Consider the following 21,293-nt stretch of genomic DNA (forward strand, 5'->3'; position numbering starts at 1 on the left):
TGCAGTTTTGTCACACAATGCCACAGATGACTCAAGTTTTGCGGGAGCGTGCAATTGGCATGCTGACTGCAGGAATGTGCACCAGAGCTGTTGCCTGAGAATGCAATATTTATTTCTCTACCATAAGCCGCCAACGTCGTTTTAGAGAATTTTGCAGTACTTCCAACCGGCCTCACAACCACAGACCACATGTAACCATGCCTGCCCAGGACCTCCACATGTGGCTTCTTCACCTGCGGGGTCATCTGAAAAGCGGGAGGGGCGGTCCTGAGGAGTATTTCTGTCTGTAATAAAGCCCATTTGTGGGGAAAAACTCATTCTGATTGGCTGGGCCTGGCTCCCAAGTGGCTGGGCCTTTACCCTCACAGGCCCACCCATGGCTGCACCCCTGCCCAGTCATGTGAAATCCATAGATTAGGGCCTAATTCCTTTATTTCAATTGACTGATTTCCTTATATGAACTGTAACTCAGTTAAATCATTGAAATTGTTACATGCTTCGTTTCTATATATTTTTTTCAGTAATTTGTGAGCATAAAATAGTATTGATATATGATTCAAAACCATACATATATTGTCTATGATCACTCCTCTCCGTAAAAAAACATTTTGTATTGAAAATCCTAATTTGACTCTAACTCAGGAGCTGTTTCTATATGCTTCCCTGTTCTTTCTCTGTTTCAATTCAAATGTTACATTAATTGGATGAACCAATGCAATGTTTCCAAGTAGCACTGTGTTGTTGCGCGAGACTGGTAGAATAATCATTGTCCTCATTACCCTCTCCATACCACGTTGAATGCAATGTGTGTGTGTGTACGTGTTGCTTGTTGCGTGCGGGCTCGTGCTTGCGTGAGTGCGATAGCCAACCCAACTGCGTGTCCCTGCCTGCTTCTGTGTCGTAGGATTTTGACTGTCTCCTTGCAAAAGTAGCACGTCTTCGCTCGCAACTCTCCGCGGTCTTTCTGTCCCTCGATCTGTGTGGCGCTTTCCCCCGCGCTTCAACGCATCTTCTGCGCGTTTCTCGGTATAGCCCATTCAACCTCTTCTCCGCAGTGCTGAAATAGAGAGTGAGTGAAAGGAGGGTGGCAAAAGAGAGAGAGAGGAGCAAGGGGGCGATACGGGGAAACACACGAGAGAGAGTCAGAGAGAGAGAGAGAGAGGGAGAGAGAGAGAGAGGAGCAAGGGGGCGATACGGGGAAACACAAGAGAGAGAGTGAGAGAGAGGGGGAGAGAGAGGGGGGGTGCAAAAGGAAATTTGCACAATCCGTCAAGGCTCCCTAGCGCGCGGATCTTTCGACGCCTGCACCATTAATTTGGACGTGAGTAGTGCCTGTTGCTTATATGTCACCATTACGCGATACAAATGACCATTCGTTTCATAAACCGTCTTGAGAAATGTCTCATCATACATCATCATAGTTTTTCATTTTGGGTTATAGCAGTTCACACGTTTCAGGATGATGTCCGTCTGTCAGTGTGTTGTGGGTTACAGTCAGTCTGTCTGTAACATTTGCTGCGTCTATTTAGTCTAGCCGAATACACACAAGAAATGCATGCGACTGACATTTGCGTTTGAAATTCTGAAAAAGCAGTCTGTTCATTCTATAATATACTGCCTTGGGTCTCTCTCTCTCTCTCTCTCTCTCTCTCGCTCCCCGCAAGATGTGCGTGTGGCAGGCTCTGAGAATGTTACCTTCATGAATATTTCCTTGCCATGACATGTCTTGACGATTGGAATAATTTTCGCGTCGCTTTTGCCACTGGTGAGCGTTGTTCATTGCAGCGCAACAGCGCACTGTAGTGTGTGGTAAAGCTCTGTGTGGAAGCGTGGAGAGAATGGGAATCACGACAATTTATGGGAGACTGAAAGTAATGCCTGTTACTTGGGGGAACCTGAGGGGAAGGTGATGGTATACGATGTGTGCTGCAGTAGCCTAGTTGTTCTGTATCTGGGTCCATGTGAATGTTTCAAATTGTGTGTGTGTGTGTCGAGTTTTTGATTGGGGGGGGGGGGGGGGGGGGTGACAGGAGGAAAGAGAGGGAGAGGAGGAAGAGTGCTAGAGAGGGGGGGGGGAAGTGTGGCTCTGGGTGTCCAATATAAATGCTCGGATGGCTTATCCCTGCCTCTATCAGTCAGTTTTCATAGATTTCAATGCCTCTGCGTGTAATGCTAAAGAAAACAGACATGGCTGTTTATAGACCCTGGATGTATTTGTGAATGGTGGTTGGTGCCCGTAACTGTAAGAATGGTTGGCTTTGTACAGCCATGTGTCGGTTCAGTCAGAGTTCTTGGATGCTCCTACATTTTTTGGGGCCAAGGTCTTTCCCTAGACATGTCCCCCCCCCAGACATGTCTCCTCCCCGCCCCTCTCTCCATCACTCTCTCCCTACAGTTTTTATCTTCTTCCCTCATTGAGCACATTTGATGTTCGTTATATCTGTACCAGTCATGGATTCCAATGTACTACACTGTGCATTCATACAATGTACTACACTCTGTGCATTCATACAATGTACTACACTCTGTGCATTCATACAATGTACTACACTCTGTGCATTCATACAATGTACTGCACTCGGTACATTGCTGGGCTTTTCGTGTACTTTCTCCCGTGCATGGTTTTTCTCATTCAGGAAGCTGATGTCAGACCTACTTTCCTGTCCCTGCTTTAAATACGGCATTCTTCATGCCAGTTGGTCGAGACTGCTGACGCTGGAACATATTGCCGCCTCAACAGAAAACGACACCCTTCCTGAGCCTTCATTGGCCGCTTAGCTGGGAATATCAACTGTGGGGCTGGTATCCATCCGTCCCTTCTTTCCCTTCTTCTTTCCATCCTACTGCCCTACGATGTTTAATTCAGTGCTGTTCTGGGGAGACAATGCACAGCGAAGCACTGTGACTCCCCGTAGTATTCCAAGTATTTCTCCCTCTTGGATTCTATGAACTGCTGTGTGTCCTTGAACGTCGCTGGATCTGCTACATTTCACTGAGAGAAGCCTAGTCCCTTTGGACTGCACCTACATGTATGCCATAACACACTCATTGGAATCACGAGACCTGTCATAACGCGTTACGACGGTTCATGTCAAGTTATATCATTGTCATGACACGTGGGACATTTTCAACACCAGTGTTTTCATGCAGGCTGACATTGGGTTCGCTACTAAGGATGCATCATGACATGTTAAGACAATGGATAATGCTATTCTTATGACAGTCCTATACGCTGCATGCTGCAGGGCACAATGCCTCAAGTAAAGGGCCTATTCCCAATTCATCAAAATATGAATATTATTACATACTTATTAACACCTGTATGCTAATGACCCAATATTACTACCTTAATGAATACACCTATCTGGTTAATTAAGTGTGACGGTTATTTTTTAAGCTACAAAACGGTTTTACTCTTTCTAGTTTTCTGGTATTTCAGCACCTCACTCATGGACAGCTCCACACTCTAACCATGACCTCAAACATATTCCCCCTTAGCCAGCCTCTCTCTCTCTCTCTCTCTCTCTCTCTCTCTCTCTCTCTCTCTCTCTCTCTCTCTCTCTCTCTCTCTCTCTTAGTTTTAAGCTTTCTATTATTCTGTTATTTCAGCACCATACTAGTGGACAGATCCACACACTCACTGACCTCAAACATTTTTCCCTTGAAGCTTCTCTCTCTCTCTCTCCAAACGGTTTTACTCTATCTCTCCAAACGGTTTTACTCTATCTAGTTTTCTGGTATTTCAGCACCTCACTCATGGACAGCTCCACACTCTAACCATGACCTCAAACATATTCCCCTTTAGCCAGCCTCTCTCTCTCTCTCTCTCTCTCTCTCTCTCTCTCTCTCTCTCTTAGTTTTAAGCTTTCTATTATTCTGTTATTTCAGCACCATACTAGTGGACATATCCACACACTCACTGACCTCAAACATTTTTCCCTTGAAGCTTCTCTCTCTCTCTCTCTCCAAACTCTCCCTCTACTGATCCCTTCTTTTATTTATCCCTTCATGGATTCCGTCCCCCCTTCATGCTATAACATAAACCACCATTCACTATCCCCCCCCCCCCCCCCACATTCAAGTGGCATTCCGTACATTTGCTCCCAGAGACCTAAGCTCTCCCAGTCCCAACACAAAGCGGTGGAGCCTAGAGCTGGGACGATAGACTAAAAAGAATCAACACCGACCATACCGATCACTTATCGCAGGCTTTTTGCTGATCAATACGACAAGTAGCCTATACTAGAGAAATGTGAAGTTTTAACATGAAATAAGTTTGGTAATATTGGTCATTTTTAATGGGACAATTGATTTGACCAACGATCAAACGAGTTGTAGTAGTTTAAAGGATAATAAAAAAAAACTGTGGTGCAAATTCATGTTATAAACTTATCATTCTATTTGTCATTATCACATCAATTCAGGCAATTCATTGCAATATAGGTGAATGTCCAAATTACCAAGCTGTAATGGAGCCTAGCTGAGGGTGCACCATGGGAATTGTGGTTTATTCTGTAGGCTTTAACTACAAAGGGAATCTCATCCACCCCAATGCCCCATCTTAGAGAAACATAGGTCTCTTCATGTTACTGAAGCCCAGAGTGTTTCAAGGGAATGAAGAATCAAGGGAATTGTTCTTTCTCATCTCTTTCCTCGCTTCAAAATGTGAGAGCCCATAATGAATGATCCATGAGGGATTGACCCGGTCCACGATCCATGCCTCTTACTCTTACTTTTGTCCATCCGTAAGGCCAGATGGTATCTATTACCCTCTCCACACGTCGTGCCGACCCCAACCAAACTGTGCAGGCTTGGATTTTTTTTTTTTTTACGTTGCCCTTTTCAGAACGGTTCCAACAACTATGTATACAGTGCATTCCATAAGTTTTCAGACCCCTTGTCTTTTTCTACATTTTGTTACGTTATAGCCTTATTCTAAAATATCTTAAAGGAATGTTTTTCTTCATAAATCTACACACAATACCCCATAATGACAAAGTGAAAACCAGTTCTTAGATTTTTTTGCAAATTTATTGAAAATAAAAAACAGAAAAACCTTATTTACATAAGTATTCAGACCCTTTGCTATGAGACTCGAAACTGAGTTGAGGTGCATCCTGTTTCCATTGATCATCCTTGAGATGTTTCTACAACTTGATTGGAGTCCACCTGTGGTAAATTCAATTGATTGGACATGATTTGGAAAGGCACACACCTGTCTACATAAGTCCCACAGTTCACAGTGCATGTCAGAGAAAAAATCAAGCCTTGAGGTCGGAGGAATTGTCCGTAGAGCTCCGAAACAGGATTGTGTCAAGGCACAGATCTGGGGAAGGGTACCAAAACATTTCTGCAGCATTGAAGATCCCAAGAACACAGTGGCCTCCATCGTTCTTAAATGGAAGACGCTTGGAATCCCCAAGACTCTTTCTAAAGCTGGCCGCCCGGCCAAACTGAGCAATTCGTGGAGAAGGGCCTTGGTCACCAAGAAGGTGACCAAGAACCCAATTGTCACTCTGACAGAGCTCTAGAGTTCCTCGGTGGAGATGGGAGAACCTTGCGGCACTCCACCAATCAGGCCTTTATGGTAGTGTGGCGGAAGCCACTCCTCAGTAAAAGGCACCTGAAGGCCCGCTAGGAGTTTGCCAAAAGCCACCTAAAGGACTCTCAGACCATGAGAGACAAGATTTTCTGCTATGATGACACCAAGATTGAACTCTTTGGCCTGAATGCCAAGCATCACATCTGGAGGAAACCTGGCACCATCCCTAAGGTGAAGCATGCTGGTGGCAGCATCATGCTGTGGGGATTTCTTTCAGCGGCAGGGACTGGGAGACTAGTCAGGATCAAGGGAAAGATGAACAGAGCAAAGTACAGAGAGATCCTTGATGAAAACCTGCTCAGATTGGGGTGAAGGTTCACCTTCCAACAGTAACAATGACCCTAAGCACACAGCCAAGACAACGCAGGAGTGTCTTCGGAAAACAAGTCTCTGAATGTCCTTGAGTGGCCCAGCCAGAGCCCAGACTTGAACCTGATCGAACATCTCTGGAGAGACCTGAAAATAGCTGTGCAGCGACGCTCCCCATCCAACCTGACAGAGCTTGAGAAGAATGGGAGAAACTCCCCAAATACAGGTGTGTCATGCTTGTAGCGTCATACCCAGGAAGACTCGAGGCTGGAATCGCTGCCAAAGGTGCTTCAACAAAGTACTGAGTAAAAGGTCTGAATACTTATGTAAATGTGATATTTCAGTTTTGAATTTGTCATTAATGTCCTTAAAATGTCATTATGGGGTATTTTTTATCCATTAGAATAAGGCTGTAATGTAACAACATTTGGAAAAGGTCAAGGCGTCTGAATACTTTCCGAATGCACTGTAGATTGGTTTGGCTTGGTTTGGTTGCTCAGTAGTGTGAAGGACATTTTACTACAAATTGTCATAGTATCTGTTTGACACTGGTGTTTTTCCTCTCTCTGGCTGCCATGTCTAGCACTCACAGTCAACACTGTTTATAAAGAAGCCTCTTCTCAGCTCCCATTCAAATTTGACGGCGTGCCTCATCTTCACATTCTGTTTGACCTTGCAGACACAAGTACACAACTACCGAGCACAACAGATGCTAACTGTTTCACCTCCTTACCACCTCCTCCTCTATCCTATCATCGGTGGTTGCCTTGAGGGAATCTTGTGAGGGAATCTTGACACGTACACAGTCCTCCCTTTACCCTTGGTCACTGTCTTCTTGAGTTGACAATGTTTATTCAACGGATTTCTGAAGGTCTGGGTCGACTATATTCACGCGAGGGAGATAGGATGAGGGCTGCTTTTTACCATATCAAATATTTGTAACTGGTGAGTCATCATGAGTGAGAAAAATCCATTGTGACATTTGTGAATGTGCAGTGCTGCATCTCATATCAGTGATGAGGTCATTGGTTTCGGCACCACAGTCGCTCTCCTCCTCTCCTCCTCGTTTCCTCGTGCAGGTTTTTCCTTTTTTCTTTCTTCTCACCGGTGAAACGGTTGAGTGGGTAAAGCCACACTGTCATCAGTGGAGGAGCCTCACCTGTAATTTGCAGCACGCTGCTCTGTGGTGGTGAGGTCGTTCCGTTCACTGGCACAGCGGGCTCTGAAGTCATGTGTTGCATTTTTATCACCGCTTATGTATTCACTGCTTATGCTACCTATAGCCTACCCGCTGCACGCAGACGTCAATTCCACGTCTATTCCATTGTTGGTTCAACGTAATTTCGTCCAAATGACGTGGAAACAACGTGGATTCAACCAGTGTGTGCCCAGGGGGTAGTTAAACCAGACTGACTGCAACATTCAGCCTTGTTTAACCTGGTTAGTATGTGCAGGATCTGTACCAGTAGTCACCGTTATGCATTCAAAGACACTGGCAGATAAGCCTCCACTTTCCTCCGTCTTTGCTCTTTTCAGATGAGTTGAAGACAGAAAACTGTTCTTTGGTTAATTATCTTCACTGAAACGTGAAGCATTGTGATAAAAGGGAACATTCCGTTATGTGGAGAAGCTTTCTCTTCCTCTAAAACTAACCAAGTGATAAAACTAACCAAGTGGTTCCTCTACTGTAAATTCGTCTCTGTTGAGTTATTCTGATGAGAAAACCCACCAGGGGAGAGGCCCAACTCCATTTCAACCAGGCGTTCCATTCATCTGCCGAGTTAGCTGAACTGAAATAGACTCGACCCTGAACCTCACCTGTCCTCTCACCTCCCTCTCTCTTCTTCCTTATCCTCTCTCCTCTCTTCCTCAGATGAGCATGTTCAGCACGCGGGCACTCACACTCCTCTCCTCGGTGTTTGGGGCGTGCGGCCTGCTCCTGGTGGGCGTGGCTGTGTCCACAGACTACTGGCTGCTGATGGAGGAGGGCGTCATTCTGCAGCAGAACCAGAGCATGGAGGTCAGGATGGCACTGCACTCCGGCATGTGGAGGGTCTGCTTCGTGGCAGGTATACTGGACTAGACACATTTAGTTTATATGTACAGAAACACGTATAGTACACATAATGCTTTGTGGCAGGTTTCACGTGAGGAAAGCAATACGTGTAAACAGTAGTTCACATGTACAGAAGCAGACACATTTACACGTACCTTACTGTAATGCTTTGTGGCAGGTACTGGAATAAACGTAGGGTATATTTCACATTTCGTTCTGTCACACACACACACACACACAAACAAACATATGCACGTGTTTTATTGTTACCCCATTGTCTTGCGTCAGATCGCATCACTCATACACGGCGCTCATCCCTCAATGGTTGTCACTAGTTACCAAAGCCACAAAGTCAAAATTGGCAATATCGTAAAAAATCCTAAAAAACAAAAATGTGCTTTTTGGTCTTAATTTAAGGTTAGGGTTAAGCATAAAGTTAGCAGTGTGGTTAATATACACTGCTAAACCTTTATACCACACCATATACAATCGTTCTAGCTATAGATATAGGCTGAGTGTACAAAACATTAGGAACACCTGGTCTTTCCATGATATAGACTGACCAGGTGAATCCAGGTGAAAGCTATGATCCCTTATTGATGTCACTTGTTAAATCCACTCCAATCAGTTAGATGAAGGGGAGGAGATGGGTTAAATAACAAGCAGGCTGTCATGTGCCTTTTAATGAGGAGTGGCTTCCCTCTGGCCACCAGCATAATGGCCTGATTGGTGGAGTGCTGCAGAGATGATTGTCCTTCTGGAAGGTTCTCCCATCTCCTCAGAGGAACTCTGGAGCTCTATTAGAGTGACCATCGGGTTCTTGGTCACCTCCCTGACCAAGGCCCTTCTCCCACCATTTCTCAGTTTGGAAGAGTCTTGGTGGTTCCAAACTTCTTCCATTTAAGAATGATGGAGACCACTGTGTCCTTGGGGACCTTCAATGCTGCAGACATTTTTTTGATACCCTTCCCCAGATCAGTGCCTCGACACAATCCTGTCTCAGAGCTCTACGAACAATTCCTTTGACCTCATGACTTGGTTTTTTCTCTGACATGCACTGTCAACTGTGGGACCTTAATTAGACAGGTGTGTGCCTTTCCAAATCATGTCCAATCAATTGAAATTATCACAGGTGGACTCCAATCAAATTGTAGACATCTCAAGGATGATCAATGGAAACAGGATGCACCTGAGCTCAATTTCGAGTCTCATAGCAAACGGTCTGAATACTTGGGCAAATAATGTATTTCAGTTTTTTATTTAATACATTTGCTAAAATTTCATAGCCTGTTTTTGCTTTGTCATTATGGGGTATTGTGTGTAGATTGATGAGGAAAAACATTTATTTAATCCATTTAAGAATAAGGCCGTAACGTAACAAAATGTGGAAAAAGTCAAGGGGTCTGAATCCTTTCCGAATGCACTGTATACTTATATTGTGTATTTAAAGAGTAATACGCTGAGTATACAAAGCATTAAGAAACCTGCTCTTTGGAACGCTTTCAACACATTGAGTCAATGTCCCAACCAATTGAGACTGTTCTGAGGGCAAAAGGGTGTGTAACTCAATATTAGGAAGGCGTTCCTAATGTTTTGTACACTCAGTGTATAATTAAGTGATAAGGCCCAAGAAGCCAGTGTTTTGGAGGATATATTGGCACAGGTGCTGTTAGACCCGAGACGAAGAATAGTAACTTAGAGCACCCAAACAAAACTCAAATTAAAAACTCTTAAATCAATTGCTATAGTATTATAATGAGGTTTTCTCTAAAGCAGATCATGGTCACACAGGGATTGAAAAACGTTGTAAAAAGTGGGCAAAATTTGTAAGAATGAGGCGGGTGGATTTGAGCGTGCATTATCACCTGAGCATTATCACGGGCTTCAGTGAGCATGGAAGTGAACCGGGTAAGTGAAAGAGTTGCTGTACCTCTATGCTAACGTTATCTAGCTATAGAGCTACCGCATTTAGCTCACGACTTCCATCTGAATAACACTGATAAAACTAACCAAATGTTAACATGTTTGCCAGCTATTGGTAGCTAACTGCTGTTGCTATCATACTATGCATAAACTCAGCAAAAAAAGAAACGGCCCCTTTTCAGGACCCTGTCTTTCAAAGATAATTAGTAAAAATCCAAATAACTTCACAGATCTTCATTGTAAAGGGTTTAAACACTGTTTGCCATGCTTGTTCAATGAACCATAAACAATTTATGAACATGCACCTGTGGAACGGTCGTTAAGACACTAACAGCTTACAGACGGTAGGCAATTAAGGTTATGACACTAAAGAGGCCTTTCTACTGACGTTGAAAAACACCAAAGAAAGATGCCCAGGGTCCCTGCTCATCTGTGTGAATGTGCCTTAGGCATGTTGCAAGGAGGCATGAGGACTGTAGATGTGGCCAGGGTAATAAATTGCAATGTCCGTACTGTGAGATGCCTAAGACAGAGCTACAGGGAGACAGGACGGACAGCTGATCATCCTCGCAGTGGCAGACCACGTGTAGCAACACCTGCACAGGATCGGTACATCCGAACATCATACCTGGTACAGGTACAGGATGGCAACAACTGCCCGAGTTACACCAGGAACGCACAATCCCTCCATCAGTGCTCAGACTGTCCGCAATAGGCTGAGAGAGGCTGGACTGAGGGCTTGTAGGCCTGTTGTAAGGCAGGTCCTCACCAGACATCACCGGCAACAACGTCGCCTATGGGCACAAACCCACCGTCGCTGGACCAGACAGGACTGGCAAAAAGGGCTCTTCGCTGACTAGTCGCGGTTTTGTCTCACCAGGGGTGATGGTCGGACTTGCGTTTATCGTCGAAGGAATGAGTACTCTGGAGCGTGACCGATTTGGAGGTGGAGGGTCCGTTATGGTCTGGGGCGGTGTGTCACGGCATCATCGGACAGAGCTTGTTGTCATTGCAGGCAATCTCAACACTGTGCGTCACAGGGAAGACATCCTCCTCCCTCATGTAGTACCCTTCCTGCAGGCTCATCCTGACATGACCCTCCAGCATGACAATGCCACCAGCCATACTGCTCGTGCTGTGCGTGATTTCCTGCAAGACAGGAATGTCAGTGTTCTGCCATGGCCAGCGAAGAGCCCGGATCTCAATCCCATTGAGCACGTCTGGGACCTGTTGGATCGGAGGGTGAGGGCTAGGGCCATTCCCCCCAGAAATGTCTGGGAACTTGCAGGTGCCTTGATGGAAGAGTAGGGTAACATCTCACAGCAAGAACGGGCAAATCTGGTGCAGTCCATGAGGACGAGATGCACTGCAGTACTTAATGCAGCTGGTGGCCACACCAGATACTGACTGTTACTTTTGATTTTTGACCCCCCCCCCTTTGTTCAGGGACACATTATTTCATTTCTGTTAGTCACATGTCTGTGGAACGTGTTCAGTTTATGTCTCGGTTGATGAATCTTGTTATGTTCATACAAATATTTACACATGTTAAGTTTGCTGAAAGTAAACACAGTTGACAGTGAGAGGACTTATTTTTTTTGCTGAGTTTACTACAAGCCTATGGGAAAGAGTAGTTTTGGCTACGCCAGAGGTCACTGTTACTGTATAGAGCCCTATGGCTGGGGCCAAAACTATGTGCGTGGATGACTTGTCGGGTGGATCTGCGCGTGTTGATGCGACACCTCCAGTAGAATTATATTCTACATGGACTAGGGCAGTGGTCTCCAAGGCTTTCTTAGTCAATCGCCAAACACTTCTGTAAAAAGCCCAACGATACCCTTGCTTTCCTATTTTTCATTAGTTTTGTGTTGTTTGCGGTAGCAGCACGTGATTTAGGTGCCGTGGATTTTTAACCATGTAATTGCGTCTGAAAGTCCAAACTGCACCAACCCGGCTGACACTGCTACCAAATGAAGTGCACAGATTGGCCTACCGCTGGCCAATCAGATAGCTCAGATCCCAGTGTCTGCAGAAAATACGGAATGTCATTTGTCTGCAGCGTTCACGAGCCCACAGCAAAGTCGATAGTCAACTCTACTGTTTGAGATCTCAAATCCTTAAAAAAATATCACTGGAGAGAAAGACTGACAAATACAGCAAAGAGCTGCTCTTTTTATGAGTGAGTTCATGTTTAAGATTTTATTCAGCACTGTCAACACTTTATTCAACACATTGCTTACTTATTATATATTTTTTTGGGGGGGGGGTAGATCAACTTTAATATTGCAGATGGATTGTGGCTTCCATCAGCTTAATTGTCTGCATCATTTCCAATCCCCCATATAATTGTTTGTAAATATATATATACCTTTTTTGTAATATATTTTCCTTTATTATTTTCCCCTAACCCGAGTGTCAAATCAAAACAAATCAAATTGTATTGGTCGCATACACATGGTTAGCAGATTAGGTATTCCTCTTGTCCAGATGGGTTAGGGCAGTGTGCAGTGTGATTGCGATTGCATCGACTGTGGACCTATTGGGGCGGTAAGCAAATTGGAGTGGGTCTAGGGTGTCAGGTAGGGTGGAGGTGATATGATCCTTGACTAGTCTCTCAAAGCACTTCATGATGACGGAAGTGAGTGCTACGGGGCGATAGTCGTTTAGCTCAGTTACCTTAGCTTTCTTGGGAAGAGGAACAATGGTGGCCCTATTGAAGCATGTGGGAACAGCAGACTGGGATAGGGATTGACTGAATATGTCCGTAAACACACCAGCCAGCTGGTCTGCGCAAGCTCTGAGGACGCGGCTAGGGATGCCGTCTGGGCCCGCAGCCTGCGAGGGTTAACACGTTTAAATGTTTTACTCACGTTGGCTGCAGTGAAGGAGAGCCCACAGGTTTTGGTAGCGGGCCGTGTCAGTGGCACTGTATTGTCCTCAAAGTGAGCAAAGAAGTTGTTTAGTTTGTCTGGGAGCAAGATGTCGGTGTTCGCGACGGGGCTGGTTTTGTTTTTGTAATCCGTGATTGACTGTAGACCCTGCCACATATGTCTCGTGTCTGAGCCATTGAATTGCGACTCTACTTTGTCTCTATACTGACGTTTAACTTGTTTGATTGCCTTGCGGAGGGAATAGCTACACTGTTTGTATTCGGTCATGTTTCCGGTTGCCTTGCCATGATTAAAACAATGGTTTGCGCTTTCAGTTTTGCGCGAATGCTGCCATCAATCCACGGTTTCTGGTATGGGAAGGTTTTAATAGTCACCATTGGTACAACATCACCGGTGCACTTGCTAATAAACTCGCTCACCGAATCAGCGTATACATTGATGTTGTTGTCTGAGGCTATCCGGAACATATCCCAGTCCACGTGAATGTAGCAATCTTGAATCGTGGAATCAGATTGGTTGAACCAGCGTTGAACAGACCTGAGCACGGGCGTTTCCTGTTTTAGTTTCTGTCTATAGGCTGGGAGCAACAAAATGGAGTCGTGGTCAGATTTGCCGAAAGGAGGGCGAGGGAGGGCTTTGTATGCGTGCGGAAGTTAGAGTAGCAATGATCCAGAATGCTGCCAGCCCGGGTCGCTCATTCGATATGCTGCTAAAATTTAGGGAGCCTTGTTTTCAGATTAGCTTTGTTAAAATCCCCAGCTACAATAAATGCAGCCTCCGGATATGTGATTTCCAGTTTATATAGAGTCCAATGAAGTTCTTTCAGGGCCGTCGAGGTGTCTGCTTGGGGGGGATATACAGTTGTGATTATAAACGAAGGGAATTCTCTTGGTAGATAATGCGGTTGGCATTTGATTGTAAGGAATTCTAGGTCAGGTGAACAAAAGGACTTGAGTTCCTGTATGTTGTTATGATCACACCACGTCTCATTAATCATAAAGCATACACCCCCGCCCTTCTTACCAGAGAGATGTTAGTTTCTGTCAGCGCGATGCGTGAAGAAACCGGGTGGCTATACCGACTCTGATAACGTATCCCGAGTGAGCCATGTTTCCGTGAAACAGAGAATGTTACAATCTCTGATGTCTCTCTGGAAGGCAACCCTTGCTCTAATTTCGTCTACCTTGTTGTCAAGAGACTGGACATTGGTGAGTAGTATACTCGGGAGCGGTGAGCGATGTGCCCGTCTACGGAGCCTGACCAGAAGACCGCTTCGTCTGCCCTTTCTGCGGTGCCGTTGTTTTGGGTCGCCTACTGGGATTTGATCCATTGCCCTGGGTGGTGGTCCAAACAGAGGATCCGCTTCGGGAAAGTCGTATTCCTGGTCGTAATGATGGTAAGTTGACGTAGTTCTTCCCGGCTGTATGTAATAAGACTTAAGATTTCCTGGGGCAACAGTGTAAGAAATAATACATAAAAAATGACATACTGCATAGTTTCCTAAGAACGCGAAGTGAGGCGACCATCTCTGTCAGTGCCATGATTAGTTCTCCCCTAACTGGAGTAAACCAATGGACAACTACTCTTAGGCTTCAACTTCCAGCTTACACACACTATATACATTTTACAGACACAGTATAGTTTACAATAGTTATCTTTTGTTTGTTTTAACCCCATCCTTCAGCTACCATCAACCCCTCCCATCTATCTTTGAACACCAACCAGTTTTGATTCCTATTTGCCATATATTTTTCAAATGTGCTGTGATGTTTCACAACATTTCTGAACCTTTCTATTCTCATAGATTCTACATATTGTAAAATAAAGATTTTTGCTAAGAGTATTATTATATTATTGACCGATTGACTATTACTTTTTAAATCACCTAGCAGTACTATTTGCAGAGTTAACTCCAGGTAAATGTTGCAATTCTTCAGCCATTCCTGAATCTGCGACGAAAACAAGCTATGTATGGACAGTACTAAAACAAATTATCTAATGATCCTGTCTCTTCGCAGCAAAATCTGCAGAGCTGGGATGATTGTATCATTCTATTGGTTGCAAAAATGTTGTATTATAATTTCAATTGAAAATCTCAACGTTTTGAATCCAGCGTTGTTTTGCGTATCAGTTCATAATCATTTCCCAACTATTTAGCAATCTATATGGCACAGCTGTCAATTTTTTGGTCCTTAAATGAAACTGGAATACTTTTTTATTTATCAAAAATGTCTTTAGCCAATGTTGGTCTTTAATGCATGGCCGACAGACAAGTTCCTTACTTTCTCCCCATTCCACTTGCCTCTTCCATTTTTGCAGTAATGTTGCAATTGGTTGTAATTTTGAGAGGAGCAGACATTTCCATATATTTTTGTTAGCTGCGTGTGACATAACTCCACCAGTCCTATTTATGATATAATTAACAAAGATTAGACCAATATTATCAATTAATATATTGAGTTTAACCATAATATTTTGTTGGAATATTTGTTATGTCGTTTCTGGTGGATTAAAATAAAGTGGTGATCCTAACTGACCTAAAACAGGGAATTTTTGCAAGGATTAAATGTCAGGAATTGTGAAAAACTGAGTTGAAATGTATTTGGCTAAGGTGTATGTAAACTTCCGACTTCAACTGTATGTATTTAGTTGGTGCTGTATATTAACTAATATACATGGGTTCTAGCATGAAAAATAATTTGTTAGTATAGAATTGTACAATTTATGCTCCCTGCATATAAAAACCACGAAGACCGCTGGAAAGCTCCATACGCAAGATCCTCATTTCTGACTCACGTGCTGGAGGAACATATTGCTTGTAGCCTACTTACTGTACATGGTAAATTGGTGTGTACTTTTTTTAATGGAAAACAGCCGAGAGGATTGTTCTACAATATTCACAACATATTTATTACTACCTATATAGAATAAACATTTAATTTAATCAGTTACATGTGGAAAAACGTATCTGAGTGAACATTAGCAAGCCAGCAGCAGATGAAACAGAAAGTGAATTCTCTCCTCCCTCTCTCTGGTTTTAGCTAGCGGCTATCTGTATAGCTGGCTAGGTTTAGGATATTTACTAGCCAATACCCATACTCTTCAACAAGAAGCAACTGTGACAACATTCATTCTAAGATCAAGAAATGAACTTTCCCATTGAGCAAAATCCACAATCCACCCCTCCAAAGAAATCCTGTCTCCGGGGCTTCTTAGAAATGCCACCAGATCCACGATCGAATCCAATGCGAAGCGTCAAATTTCATTTCAGCCCGCACTCGGCAAATCCCCCCACAGCCACAGAATGGCCGAATTACCGTAGCGTGCAGCCCCAACATATTCCATTTTCCGTTCCTGAAATCTGCCATCAACCCAGTGTAGGGGAATATCTTCGTGATGCCCTAGCCCTGGGGTCACCAACCTTTTCTGACGTAAGCATTTGCAACATTAACCTATTAAAAACACTTATGTAACAATGAGGTTTGTCCAGTAGGCTATTCTTGAATTGCCCTGCCAATGTTCTTCTCAGACCATTTTAAAATTATATTTCAAAACGTGCGTATATATATATATATATATGTGTGTGTGTGTGTGTGTGTGTGTGTGTGTGTGTGTGTGTGTGTGTGTGTGTGTGTGTGTGTGTGTGTGTGATCACACTGGTAAAATATCAATTGTTTCTTTACTGGACTGATGGTGCCTGCATCTGTTGGTTAGTCTCAGAGAGAGAGAGAGAGAGAGAGCGAGAGAGAGCGAGCGAGAGAGAGAGAGAGAGCGAGAGAGAGAGAGAGAGAAACAGCAGCAGAGAACTCCAATGAGTGCTGCTGATTGACCAAAAATGGGACACCGTCTTCGAGCTGATGGCAAAACTCGAGTCGCACTTCATTATTTCTGACTCATGCACCAATTCATGTTGTTACTCGTCTGACAGGAGAACGTGAAATATTCCTCGATATTAAATAGACACAAGCCGCTAACAATAACAACGCAAGTCAATCGATACACGTTGTGTCGCGAGTGGATAGGGAGAGGGCGTTTTATGGCTTATAAAATAATTCAATTAGTGCTTAATTTGAGCCGGATCCTGGCACCTCTCCGTTTTGGACTGTTTTGTTCAAGAAGCTATTTGGTCGGATCCGGAAACTCTTGTGGCATGAAAAATAATTGTTCTTTCAAGTTGCCTCTTCATTAATTCTCCCGCCCCCACAAAAAAACCGGAATGTTAAAAAGTCGATTTTCTGCACAGGCATTGTAACCTTCTGTAGGCCTATGTGTGAGACCAGCGCGTGGCTGTGATTGTGTGAGAAGCGTGCCTGTATCTCTTACATAACTAAAATGAGATTCACTTTCTATGATCTCTCCCTCTCTGCCCTGATAGACATGAACCTGGAACTCTCTTCCTCCAGCGTTGACATCATCATTTATTTCCTTATAGAATCATAGAATCAAGGAACTGCAGCACCCCTAATAAATTGAAATACATTTGCCAAAGTTATAGAATAACTGCTGTCTGTTCAGAAAGTAATGGAATCATTCAGAATAGCCTACTACACCACGAGAAGGACTATAATTTAGCCACAGAGGATAAATAGCTTCTTTTAAAAATAACCTAGCTGTGGATTGTAGCCCAATAACAAGGAATAGCCTACAGTCGGGAACGTGCGGCAAATCTGTCAGTGACACAAACAGCATGCAGACAAAACAGGCTTTTCGCAATATTTCAAATACAATCAAGGGAAAACACAGGTTGGAAAGCAAAAGGTTACTGCTGAAAAGAGAAGACTCTATGCTGTGGGCTACCAAAATATTTGATCAACTTCCAAATATTGTTATACAAAGTAAAACAAGGAGTGAGGCTTTTGGCATGGGCTCATCGGCCATCAACAGCGAGTGAGCTGCGCATCATTGGGTAAATCAGTGAAACTGGCATTTTTATAGGACTAAAATGTCCTCCTCATATTGTAGCCTACAATATGTCTCCACACACACAGGCCTAGGCTATTGATGGATTAAAGACAAGGTCGTTTTTATTGATCTCAGTTTGTCAATGTCAAAGTATCCTTCCATTTCGATCATTTGTGCGGTATTAAAAAAGATTCCGCCAAAGATTCTGCCAAATGATGTAGAATAGCATGAAATGCATTTATAAAAAGCCAAGTTTTTCCCAGACCCCATGTGGTCAACTTCTGTAAATGCCTCTACTCTGCTGCTCTATTGCACTATGCAAATGCTATCATATGTATGTAATGCTTCTGGTTCCTCAGAACTCCTCCATGTCACGAGTTACTAGGAGTGGTGGTAGAGTCAAGCGCAGAGAGCAGTGGTGAAGATAAACGACCGTTATTCTTCCCGGCACAAAACGGTCAACGCCAAAACCAACGGGCACGTAAAACAAATGACCAACCCAATACAACGGGCAAAACAGTCTGGAGAGAGAATAACAATTCGTAAGCCAGCACATCCAAAAATAAACACAACAGTAAACGTAATCCCGCACAAACCTGGGCGGGCTAAGCAGGCTTAAATAAAACACAAATCAAGAACACAATAGGGAAAAGGTGCACCCAATAAGACTAAACAAACAGAAAAGGATAAAGGGATCAGCGGTGGCTAGTAGGCCGGTGACGACGACCGCCGAGCACCGCTCGAGCAGGCAGGGGAGCCACCTTCGGTGGGATTCGTGACAGTACCCCCCCGACGCGCGGCTCCCGCAGCACGCCGCCACCGGCCTCGAGGGCGACCCGGAGGACGAGGCGCAGGGCGATCCCCATGAAGGTGGTGGAAGTCCCTCAGAAGTGAGGGGTCCAAAATGTCCTTCCTCGGTATCCAGCACCTCTCCTCCGGGCCGTACCCCTCCCAGTCAACGAGGTACTGTAGGCCCCCCACCCCTCAGTGTCCAGAGGGGGTGGAGGGACCACCGGCACCTCACCTTCCTGCAGGGGACCAGCCACCACCGGCCTAAGGAGAGACACATGAAACGAGGGGTTAATACGGTAGTAAGATGGAAGTTGTAACCGGTAACACACCTCGTTTATCCTCCTCAGGACTTTAAACAGCCCTACACACTGTGGCCCCAGCTTCCAGCAGGGCAGGCGGAGGGGCAGGTTTTGGGCCGAGAGCCAGACTCGATCCCCTGGTGCAAACACAGGGGTCTCACTGCGGTGCTGGTCAGCGCTCTTCTTCTGCCGTCCACTTGCTTTAGTTAATGCGTCCTGGACGGCCCTCCAAGTGTCCTTTGAGCGCTGTACCCACTCCTCCACCGCAGGAGCCTCGGTCTGGCTCTGGTGCCATGGAGTCAGGACCGGCTGGTAGCCCAACACGCACTGGAACGGTGATATGTTAGTTGATGAGTGACGGAGGGAGTTTTGGGCTACCTCTGCCCATGGGACGTACCTCGCCCATTCCCTGGGCCGGTCCCGGTAATACGTCCGTAGAAACCTACCCACCTCTTGGTTCACTCTCTCCACCTGGCCATTACTCTCGGGGTGAAAACCCGAGGTCAGGCTGACCGAGACCCCCAACCGTTCCATAAACGCCCTCCAAACTCTGGACGTGAACTGGGGACCCCGATCAAAAACGATGTCCTCGGGCACCCCGTAGTGCCGGAAGACATGGGTAAACAGGGCCTCCGCAGTCTGCAGAGCTGTAGGGAGACCGGGCAATGGGATGAGACGGCAGGACGAGAACCGATCCACAACGACCAGGATCGTGGTGTTCCCCTGAGATGTGGGAAGGTCAGTGAGAAAATCCACAGACAAGTGCGACCACGGCCGCTGTGGAACGGGGAGGGGCTGTAATTTCCCTCTAGGCAGGTGTCGAGGAGCCTTGCTCTGAGCGCATACCGAGCAGGAGGAGACATAAAACCTCACGTCCATAGCCAATGTGGGCCACCAGTACTTTCCCCTAAGACTCCGCACTGTCCTCTCGATCCCAGGGTGACCCGAAGACGGGAGGTTATGGGCCCATCAAATCAATCGATCACGGACACCAAGCGGCACGTACTGAGCACCTATTGGACACTGAGATGGTGAAGGTTCCAACCATAACGCCCGCTCGAATCTCCGCGTCCACCTCCCATACCACCGGTGCTACCAAGCATGACGCTGGGAGGATGGGAGTTGGATCGATGGCCCTCTCCTCGGTGTCATATAGGCGGGACAGCGCGTCGGCCTTCGTGTTTAACGAGCCTGGCCGATAGGAGATTGTGAAACGAAAGCGGGTAAAGAACATGGCCCACCTGGCCTGACGCGGATTCAGTCTCCTAGCTGCCAGGATGTACTTGAGATTACGGTGGTCAGTCCAGATGAGGAAAGGGTGCTTAGCCCCCTCAAGCCAGTGTCTCCACACTTTCAGAGCTTTGACTACAGCTAACAGCTCCCGGTCCCCCACGTCATAGTTCTGCTCCGCCGGACCGAGCTTCCTAGTAAAGAAAGCGCAAGGGCGGAGTTTTGGTGGCGTACCCGAGCGCTGTGATAGCACGGCCCCCACCCCAGTCTCGGACGCGTCCACCTCCACTATGAATGCCAAAGAGGGGTCCGGATGAGACAGCACGGGAGCGTCGGTAAACAGCTTCTTCAGACGACTGAAAGCTCTGTTCGCCTCTGCTGACCAGCGCAAGCGCGCCGGGCCCCCCTTCAGCAGTGAGGTAATGGGAGCAGCCACCTGACCAAAGCCCCGGATAAACCTCCGGTAGTAATTGGCAAACCCTAAGAACCGCTGCACCTCCTTTACCATGGTCGGAGTCGGCCAATTACGCACGGCCTTAACGCGGTCACACTCCATCACCACCCCCGAGGTGGAAATGCGATACAGGAAGGAAACGTCTCCTTTGGAAAACACACATTTCTCAGCCTTAACGTACAGGTCATGCTCCAGCAGTTGCCCAAGCACCTTGCGCATCAGGGATACATGCGCGGCGCGTGTGGCGGAATAGATCAGGATGTCATCAATATACACCACCACACCCTGCCCGTGCAGGTCCCTGAGAATCTCGTCAACAAAGGATTGAAAAACGGCTGGAGCATTCTTTAACCCATACGGCATGACGAGGTACTCATAGTGGCCCGATGTGGTACTAAACGCGGTTTTCCACTCGTCTCCTCCCCGAATACGCACCAGATTGTATGCGCTCCTGAGGTCCAGTTTCGTGAAAAAACGTGCTCCGTGAAATGATTCCACCACCGTAGCGATGAGAGGTAGCGGGTAACTAAACCCCACTGTGGTGGAATTTAGACCTCGATAATCAATGAATGGACGCAGACCTCCCTCCTTTTTCTTCACGAAAAAGAAACTCGAGGAGACGGGTGACATGGAGGGCCGAATGTACCCCTGTCTCAGAGATTCCGTGACATATGTCTCCATAGCCAGCGTTTCCTCTTGTGACAATGGGTACACGTGACTCCTGGGAAGTGTAGCGTTTACCTGGAGGTTTATCGCGCAATCCCCTCGTCGATGAGGTGGTAATCGGGTCGCCCTCTTCTTACAGAAGGCGATAGCCAAATCGGCATATTCAGAG

At 45.7% G+C, this 21,293-nt stretch overlaps 1 protein-coding gene across 2 annotated transcripts in view; it reads left to right on the forward strand.

The window, feature by feature from the left end:
* The first annotated feature begins 825 nt into the window (after window positions 1-825).
* Window positions 826-21,293, forward strand: part of LOC115173496 (voltage-dependent calcium channel gamma-7 subunit) — a 45,308-nt gene continuing 24,840 nt past the window's right edge. Inside the window, exons 1-2 of one of the 2 annotated variants that reach the window (XM_029731625.1) lie at window positions 826-1,321; window positions 7,785-7,980. In XM_029731625.1, coding sequence (XP_029587485.1) covers window positions 7,785-7,980 — 196 coding nt within the window. In that variant the 5' untranslated portion in view covers window positions 826-1,321. Of the gene's footprint in view, window positions 1,322-1,689; window positions 1,766-7,784; window positions 7,981-21,293 lie in introns of those variants that run through there. The other variant, XM_029731626.1, reaches the window with a different exon arrangement.

Source organism: Salmo trutta, chromosome 34 (assembly GCF_901001165.1).
Source record: "Salmo trutta chromosome 34, fSalTru1.1, whole genome shotgun sequence".
NCBI lineage: Eukaryota > Metazoa > Chordata > Actinopteri > Salmoniformes > Salmonidae > Salmo > Salmo trutta.